The sequence below is a fragment of the Equus przewalskii genome, chromosome 2 (genome assembly GCF_037783145.1).
Source record: "Equus przewalskii isolate Varuska chromosome 2, EquPr2, whole genome shotgun sequence".
NCBI classification, from domain to species: Eukaryota; Metazoa; Chordata; class Mammalia; order Perissodactyla; family Equidae; genus Equus; species Equus przewalskii.
The window spans coordinates 17770091-17780032 of NC_091832.1; the positions used below are offsets into that span (position 1 = coordinate 17770091).

At 41.8% G+C, this 9942-nt stretch overlaps 1 protein-coding gene across 3 annotated transcripts in view; it reads right to left on the reverse strand.

Annotated features, from left to right (window-relative positions):
• The window catches only part of RLF (RLF zinc finger), a 72124-nt gene extending 63616 nt beyond the window's left edge, over positions 1–8508 (reverse strand). The window contains exon 1 of one of the 3 annotated variants that reach the window (XM_070610050.1): positions 8201–8508. In XM_070610050.1, the coding sequence (XP_070466151.1) occupies positions 8201–8434 (234 nt within the window). In that variant the 5' untranslated portion in view covers positions 8435–8508. The remainder of the gene's footprint in view (positions 1–8200) is intronic. The other 2 variants (XM_070610051.1, XM_070610052.1) reach the window with 2 other exon arrangements.
• Between the last annotated feature and the right edge of the window lie 1434 nt (positions 8509–9942).

Below are 9942 nucleotides of genomic sequence, written 5' to 3' on the forward strand. Positions count from 1 at the left end.
GGAGAGAAGAAGGAAAAAAAAAAAGATTGGCAACAGCTGTTAGCTCAGGTGCCAATCTCTAAGAATAAAAAGAAAATATTCATGAATTGCTTCAGCAATTAAACATTTTAACATTTATATATACACACATACTATATATGTATTTTTCCAAAAATTAGATAAATATACCAAGCTATGAACAGTGAGATTACATGGGACTTTCACTTTCTGCTTTATGCATTTATACCTCTTAGGTTAAGCTTTTAGAACGAGCATGTATTAGTTTGGAATCACAAAGTACATACATATATTTAGTTTTATTACTTTAAGATAACATATATTTTAAACATATATATGAAAAAAGCAACCTAAAGAAAACAAAATTACAAGTAACAGCAGGCCAATTTTATACAACCATATATCATAAAAATGCAATTCTCAAGCTAGGCCATTCATTCTATCGTATCTGGTAATAATTCTTATAAGTGTCCATATTAGTAAAGTATTCTTGTGTTGGCTAATGTGACATACTCAGGTTATATCCTTGGGAGTAAAAATACTATGAAATCAAATGTCAGCACAATAAGCTACTAGACCCCCCCAAAAAAGGACAAGAAAGGCACTTAAACATTAAAGACGGGCCAGCACGGTGGCACAGCAGTCAAGTTTACACATTCCGCTTCTCAGCGGCCCAGGGTTTGCTGGTTCAGATCCCGGGTGCAGACATGGCAACGCTTGGCAAAAGCCATGCTGTGGTAGGCGTCCTACATACAAAGTAGAGGAAGATGGGCATTGGATGTTAGCTCAGGGCCAGTCTTCCTCAGCAAAAAGAGGATTGGTAGTGGGTAGCTCAGGGCTAATCTTCCTCAAAAAAAAAAAAAAAAATTAAAGAAATCAGGCACAGCACAAAAATGAAGAGAAACAAATACATTAGTAGTTTCCAGGCTAGCTAATGTTGCAGAAATATGGGTAAACCTAAATGAATAAACCTGAATTCAAGATATGCCTGAAATATAAGTCATTCTCAACTTCCAAAAAATTATAATACTGTACACTGAAATATTTTTCATATAGGACAATAAGTATAATTTAAAACCTGCAAAAACTTTGGAGGGATTTTTTTTTTCCATAAAAAGCTCACAGTCATGTTTTAGGCTGAAACTAGGGAACCAAAACCCAGTAGTCTACAGAAATATACGGCAATCAACTCTTCACCAGAGTGTTTTGCCTTACCTTAATGAAAGAAAAGCATGTGATTTTTGGGCTGACACAGGGTTCAGAACACAGCATTACGTTAAATGTTTGGACCTGCTAAATTTAGCAAATGCTGCACAACACTTAATGTTTCTCTAGGAGATTCACAGTGCAACTTAACATATAAAAGGACACCTTAAAAAACACTTATCCTGGGCAGGTCCCCTGGCCTAGTGGTTAAGTTTCATGCTCTGCTTCAGTGGCCAGGGTTCAGTTCCCGGGTGCAGACCTACACTACTCGTCAATGGCCATGCTGTGGTAGCAATCCACATACAAAAAGAGGAAGACTGGCCCAGATGTTAGCTGAGGGCAAATCTTCCTCAACCAAAAATGAGGAAGATTGGCAACAGACATTTGCTCAGGGTTTATCTTCCTCAGGGAAAAAAAAATACTTATCCCAACTTATATGAACACAGAATCCTTATTTCAAGAAGTACTTACCAATACACACATCTCACGGAACAAAACACAGTTTACGAAATGCTGATATAGGAAAAAGAGCATGGGCTCTTTTGTTACAGCTTACTTATTAACTAAATGCCCCTAGCACAGTTACTTAACTTTCCTGGGCCTCAGTTTTCCATCTGTAAAATGAAAATAATATCACCTACTCAAGTGCTTGCCACATAAAATATGCTCGATAAATTAAACAGCCCCTCTCATTTTTCTTATGATAGCTTGTCTGTTGGTTTTACACAAGCAATGACAGTTTTAGGAATCTATTTTTTATACCATCTTGCTCAATCCCTTATCCATCTTCAGGTTTTCAAGTATGGTGTCAATCACACCAAAATAATGGTTTCAATCTGGCTAAGCAAACCTTGTGGAAAAAGTCATTACTTTAAATATTTGTGGAATATAAGCAGGCATAGGAAGTTCTTAAAAAACATAGATAAAATAAAAATGAGGTTCTACTCTTACGTAATCAAGATACAAAGAACACTAAGACCTAATCCCTGCTGAGTAGCAGCATAAACTAGCTGACAAAAAATGTCCCTGTTTCTTGATAAAGACCGGTAAGACTTGCTTGTTACCCTCAGGAAGTCTAGGTGGCGATTTAAGGAAGAGAGGAGATGAAAGATCAACAAATATTGAGTACCCATCAAGTTCCAGGGGCCATCCTAGGCACTTAGGTAAACAAAATAGTCAACACCCTCAGAATGCTTACATTCCAGGTGGGGAGACAAACAAACAGACAGATAGTAGTCAGTGACTTGAAAAAATACAAAGCAGTGTTAAGGAGTTGGAAGAATACAGGAAAGAGCTGTTTTAGATAAGACAGTCAGAAAGGCCTCTGGGAGAGGTGACAGGTGTCTACACTGAATGAAAACAAAGTACATTTTAGCTTGCCAGTGATTCACAGTCTTGAAATAAGAGGTGCTCTCTATTTAGATTTTTTATTAACATTGTTCAGAAGAGCGTGATCTACAGGTAGACAAAGCCACAGTATACACGAGACTGGATGGCACCACAATAAATGGCATCACCCAAAGTTCCCACTGCTTCAACAGGTCGCATTTATAATACGTTTTGGTTATATGCACTACAAACGTAGCTTTTGCTATTGTAACTACCTCTCATCTAGTTCTATCTAGACATTGCCCAAAAGAAGGCAGCACAAGGAGAAAAACTAATGCACTAAAAAGTCTTTAAAATGAATGAAAGAGGTAATGCTCAAGAGTATTCATGGCCACCAACCCCAAGGAGTTAGGAAGAGTGATCCTCCCCATCTCAACATCTCCAAACTGCTTTCCTATTAGGCTAACTCTTCCTAACTACCAGAATGCCTACCATTTTCTCCCTCCATCAACACTAGCCCTCCTTCTACACATCTAAGTGTGTACATTATTAAATGAATGGAGGCTAAGTTGCCAGTAACATCTTCAAGAAATGACCAGTATCTCCTATCCTGTTCCTTGACAGTAATTTCATATGGTAAAATTGCTTTTTTACATACTAGGTTTTACTTTAGGTGTTCCTTTTGGGTACTCTTCTCTTGTGTGTATCATCAAGTCCTTACAATATAATTCATTCAACAAATTAGTTTTGTGTACCAGGTACTGTATTAATTGCTGAGTACCAAGTATACAAAAAAACGAAACAAGACCCCTGCTCTTGTTGGCTTACTAGTCAAAGCAAGAGACAAACATGGAAACAAACATTCAGGCGCCACACTTATGTACAAGATGCTACTGAATATACTAAGTGAAAGAATCACTTCACTCTGTCTGCTGAAATCTGAAAACACTTCTGAAAGACTGTAAATATTTGAGCCAGGTCTTAAAGGATAAATAGGCAGATGGGAAGGGAGGATCCTGGGGTTAATCAGTCAGACTGAGAGATGGACAGTGTTGTGAAGGTGGACCAAAAAAATAAAGAGGCTAGAAAGGTGGCTGCTGGGGGGTGGGCGGGGGCGGGGGGGGGGGGAGCGTGGGTGGTCCAGATTCTAATAGGCTTTGTATGCCAGGCTAACAAGTCTGAATTTTATCTTGCCTTTGGGGCAGGAGGCCATTGAAGAATTTTAGGGAATAACGTGACTAACAGGATTATATTTACAATTTAGAAAGAACACCCAAATAGATGGTAGATAAGGCCAGTCAGAAGGCAAGGGAGATTAGTGAAGAGGTTGCCGCAATAGGATATTATGAAGCCTGAACCAAGAAAGTGACAGTAAGAAAGAAAATCAAGAGTTAAAACCATAGGTATGCACAAAGTATCAAAAGAACACAAACTAAGAGGAACTCTACCTAGTGAAATCAGAGAACGCTTCACAGAGGAGGTAATATTTGCACTGAGCCCTAGAGAAGGAAAATTTCCCATGCAGAAAGTGAGGAAAAAGACAGAATAGCACAATGAAAGGGAAAGACATAAGAACGCTTGATGACCTGAGAGCTTGTTAAAGCAGTAATTCTCTCCTTTTGGAGATCAGTCAGTTGGTAATATTTACTGAAAGCCTAATATGTCTTGGATCAAAGAATCAAATGAGACTTAAGATTATCTTTCCCAAAATGATGCACTTAGAAATTCACAGTCAAAATTTTAACCAGAGTAACAAGTGAGATGACACTTTGGTCCACGGACTCCAAGTAAAGCACCCTCAAATAAGTAAGAATAGGACTGGGGTGATGGGATTGGCTAGGTAAGAGCTGAAAAGTAAGGGGGGCAGGGTTGTGAAGACTTTTTAGCCCAAGGCTAAGAAATGTGATAACTCAGACAATTCCGGGGGCATGGTTTTTTTTCTTTTTACAGAGATTGTCTTACATAGTACACACAATAATGTATTTACATACAGAACAATAAGTACTATTATTATTTCACTTGCAAATGCGAAAACTAAGATTCAAAGAAAGTAACATGCCCAAGGTACCACAGCTAATTTAAATGGTGAAGCCAGTATGCCTATCTGACTTAGACCCTTTGTACTCAATTACTAATCTAGGAAAAACTGAAAAATATGCAGTAATTATCTATTTTAACCACTGAAAAATCTACAAAATCACTGTTAGCCCAGAACCTAAAAATGTCTCACATAAACAAGGTTTACTCATAAAACTACTTTGCCTGGTATTCTCAAAGTATAATCATTCACTTAATTAATTTCAAGTTTATTAATGAAGTCTACCTAAAAAGTCTTCAACATGTGTGTTACAAATAGAACTACCAGTTGTAAAACTTCAGGAATTTTGGTTTCCAAAATACAGCAAAAACTTGAGAAGGTATCATCAATTTTTCAGCAAACAAAGAAAGACTGTTTTCTGGAGTTAATCTTATCCACACTGTCTGGCAGACAATGTTTTCAGAAAAGAAACCAAGGGAAAGAAGAAGAAGAAGAAGAAAAAAACCCCACATCGCATAGTCACTGAATACAAATTCTCACTCAATACAACTTGATCTAAGTATCATTTTCTTAGTAACTATTACTTCTGGAGTTTCGTTTTTATCATCTTCACAAACTTCTGAAAATTGAAAACATGCCCAGAATGAAACAAGCTTCTCTATCCTTTCATATGTTAGTTTATTTCTTGATTTGGTGCAATTCCAAAGATAGAGCCATTTCTTCTCAGCGCTGCAAGAGATGGAGATCCAGTCTGTTGCCTGAGGGATCTACCTGAAACAATCTAAGTTTTTAGGACAACATTTCTAAACTAAACATCTGATGAAGATACTTTTGTGGCAGTTAAGCATCCCAGAGAGCTCAGGTCAGGGCTTTATGATAATGTAATGCTACTACCTATCTTTACATATTATCCACTTGTAGAGGGCAGGTACCTATCTCCAGCGCTCAGTGCAATGTCAGGCACACACACAATCAGTGTTTCCTAAGAGGATGAATAAATCTTATTCTGCCTTTCAAACGTGAAACCAAGAGCTACTCAACCAAATTTGGATGGAGAAATTTTTCCTGCTTCATTATAAATTTTTATTTTTATTTTTTTTCTGTATCTGGTGAGCAAGGACACCCTAAGTTGATTTTATCTGGGCTACTGGAAAAAATGTGACACAAATATTGTGACAAATATTGCAAAGAGCTGTATGTAAACTTTATCTGCTATTGTTTGTATAAAGCATTACAAGGAGATAAAGATCAGAGAACAAAATATAATTTCACAGTCATAGTTTGCCCAAGGTTATTAGCTAGTAAGTGGTAGAGCTGCAATTAGGACCCAACTAACTCCCAATCCAATGTCCTTTCTATTACGATATATCGTCACAGGAACACCTTTTCTTATTTCATTTATTAGTCCAAAAAATGTTCTCCGAAAAATGTTAGGCCAAAAAATATCTCCATAGAAAAGACAAATTACAGGGGCCGGCCTGGTGGTGCAGCAGTTAAGTTCGCACATTCTGCTTCTACGCGGCCCGGGGTTTGCCGGTTCAGATCCCGGTGCGGACATGGCATCGCTTGGCAAAAGTCATGCTGTGGTAGGCATCCCACTTACAAAGAAGAGGAAGATGGGCATGGATGTTAGCTCAGGGCCAGTCTTCCTCAGCAAAAAGAGGACTGGCAGTAGTTAGCTCAGGGCTAATCTTCCTCAAAAAAAAAAAAGACAAATTATAAAAGTTCTTTTTAAGAAAATTCTTCTGTGCCCTCACATCTCTAGACATCCCCAAGACTCAAGACATGAAAGCATTCAGTTAAAATAAGAGCTGCAAGCACTAGGCATAAAGCAAAAAATATATATAGTATCCTTTGAAAAGCTTCAATTTGATTGGTTACATTCATTCTTGTTATCTTTCTAGGAAGACAACTCAAGCTTAGAAACCTTACCCCAAACTCTCAGTTCTTCTCCGGTCCTCCTCCCCACTCTTCTTTGTCCCATTAGCTCCCCCTTCTTCCAAAGCACTGTTTTCCTTCTCCTCTCTACCTTTGGCACTGGAATGCTCCCCCGACACACCTTCACATGACTCATTTTCATCCTTTCAGCCAAGGAGCCTTCCTGGACCACCCTATCTAAAATGGCTTCTCCCAGTTACTTCTTTCTAAGTACACATCACAATCTATAGTTCACCTTTTTATTTACTTTTACTAGTTAACTGTTGTTGGCATCGGGATGTCGCATGAGATCTCCCCTCACCGCTGTCTCTACAACACCTCCTTTTCCATCATTACCAAAACTGCATGCGGTGAGTGCTGTCTTATGTTTCCTCAGCACTTAGTAAAGTGTCTGACACCATCCTAAGGAGTCAGTAAAAGTTTGTAGAATAAATGTGTGTAGTAAGTACGAACGCTCATTACTAGGAAGGAAGCAAAGAACATCTTAATACCTCATAGTGCAGAAATGCTGCAGGCTGTAGACACAAAAACTGGAGCGATACAATGTATGGAAAAATTAGCAAAGACAAAATTCCATTCAAAGAGATGAGGTGCTTCTGGCTCAGCTGAGAGGAGGGAGAAAAGCCAATCAAGCAAGTCCATTTTTGATTCTCCTCCGGACCAAAAGAGCAAATTGTCCCCCAAAATTATAACTTTGGAACACCGCAATTTATTCAGCACACTCAACTACTCATTAAGAGTCTAAGTACCAACATACTAGGATTATTTTGCATTCTCTAAGGTATACCAGGTGAGGAACAGAGGCATGGCTCTGAAACCTGATAAAACAAACAGCAGAAACAATAATGGCATATCGTTACATCTATAAAGGACTCGAAAACATTGAGAAAAACCTCGGAGCGATCATGGAGACTAAACTAAACACATCAATAAATATGTAAATCACAGGTTAGGACCCACTATGGCACAGAAATGGTCACACAACTGGCAAAAGAGACCACACGCCACATCTTCCTCGATCCTCTTCTACTCAAGGGACCAAACCGCCACTACAAGGCTCACCAGCCTCATTCCTGGTAGCACAATCCTCAAAGGAGTACAGAAGGGGCGAAAGGACGGCTTAAACGTCAAAAAAAAAAAAGCGCAAAAACCCAACCACCACGCGGCTCCGCAATCTCTAATCATGAAGCCCTAGACGCCTTTCAAAGCCAACTGTCATACCTTTTAAGGGACCAAGAAGATGTTCACTCCAAAGATAAGTCTCTGGCCACAACACATATCTCCGGATTATTCAGAAAAACCCAGGTTTTCCAGTTTGGAGATATGCACTCTACTCAAAAAAGGATCTCCTGGCAGGAACGAGTAATCAATCCCTGAGGGGGCAATGGCGCTCCAACCACTCGGCCGGGGCACGGGCACCGGCGACAGGGCACGGCCCTTCCTGGGAGCCGCGGGGGCCCTCCGGGCTCCTCTGTCCGGCCCAGCGCAACCCGCCCTGGTGGTAGCCAAAGTCGGGCAGCGGCGGAGGGGGGCCAGCGGTTGAGCTTCCGAGCTGGGCCTTCCCGGCCCGGGGGCGCGGCGAGACACGGAGGTGGCGCCTTTCAGCGCGGCCCCGGCCGCGGCGTCGGCTCCGGGGCCTCTTCCCCTGGCCTCCCCGCCCCGCCGCCTTCGGCCAGCCAGTCAGCCTCTCACCTGGCAGAAGCTCCGGCAGTAGTTCAAAGATGAGACCTCCGACACCTCCTGCTCCCTCAGCTCTGTCTCTAGCTGCCACAGACACGGTCGCAATCCCGGGGCTCCCGGCGCCGGAGATGCGGGGCGATGACCCCGAGCCATGGACTCCGTCTCGGTTCCGTCTCCGGCTCCGGCTCCCGCCGGAGCCTCGGCCCCGGCGGCGGCGGCGGCGGCGTCTCCCTTTCCGTCCGCCATCTTCCCACGGCCCAGCAGCGCGTAGGCAACCAAGCCACGTGACTCAGCCCTGGCCCCGCCCCCGGCCGCCCGCGCGTGCTGACGCACTCCCTAGCGACGCCGGCGCCCGCCGGATTCCGTCACGCGGCCTCGGGGCGCTCCTGCTCTCGGCGGCCCCCGCATCCGCCGCCCTGGCAACAGCCTGTCAACAACTGGCCAGAGGCGTGTTCCCATCTCAGCCCTGGCAGACCCTTTGGAGTCATGGGGTCGTGGAGCCACACATACCTGTAGACATGATCTAGATATGAGGGGGAGGACGTTTGAGCTGCGATCTGAAGAATGAGAGAAAGGTGCCCTGAGAAGAGCCTAGAAAAAAGCATCTTCAGTAGAAGGAAAATAAGCAGCAGAGGTTGTGAGGCCCAAATGAAGACCAGCTCCATGGGAACTTGATTTATAACAGAGATGTTGTTACAGGTCGGGAGGGAAAGGATGAGCTCTTCAATAAATGGCGCTGAGATGGTTTTTCCAAAAAGGGGGAAAAAAGATTTCTACTCAAACCATATCCAAAAATAAATCCCAGATAAAGACCTCAAAAATATTTTTCAGAAAATACTAAATATCTTTACGATATCAAAATAGGGAAGAATTTCTTAAATAAGATCCAAAAAGCACAAACCATAAGGGAAAATATTGTTGAATTTGCCTTTAAATTTGTTAATTCTGTAATAAGTTTTAAGAGACAGCAGAGGAGAACATGTAGTTTACATTTTAATGAACAAATGTGGTTAAATGTCAATGTTATTTATATTCGTGTGTTAATTTTTTTTTTTTTTTGAGGAAGATTAGCCCTGAGCTGACATCTGCTGCCAATCCTCCTCTTTTTGCTGAGGAAGACTGGCCCTGAGCTAACATCCATGCCCATCTTCCTCTACTTTATATGTGGGACGCCTACCATAGCATGGCTTGCCAAGCGGTGCCATGTCTGCACCTGGGATCTGAACCTGTGAACCCTGGGCTGCTGAAGCAGAACGTGCACACTTAACCGCTGCGCCACTGGGCCAGCCTCTCATATATTAATTTTAATGTGTAAATCTGCATAGTGGGCACAGGGGTGTCTGTAATATTTTTCTCTGTACTTTTTTTGGTATTTTTACAATACAAATAATTAGGTTAAAAAAAAAAGGAGAGACGATCAGTGTATCTGGAGCATGGTGCATAAGAGGCAAAGTGGTGGAGATGAGGCCGGAGAAGGAGTAAAGGGCCAGATCATAAGGACTTATAGCGCAGGGTAAGCAACGAGGATTTAAAGTGAGACAGACGGATAACCACTGGAAAGTGTTAAGTGGTGCTATGACATCATCTGACTTACATTCTGGCTGCCATATGCAGAATAAGTGGTGGGAGGCAAGGATGAAAACAGAGCAGCTACTGCAGCAGTCCAGATGATAAAAGTGAAGAGATGAAGGATACATTTTAGAAGTAGAACCAACAGGCTAATGCCTTGTTTTTGAGGAATGAGGGAAAGAGGA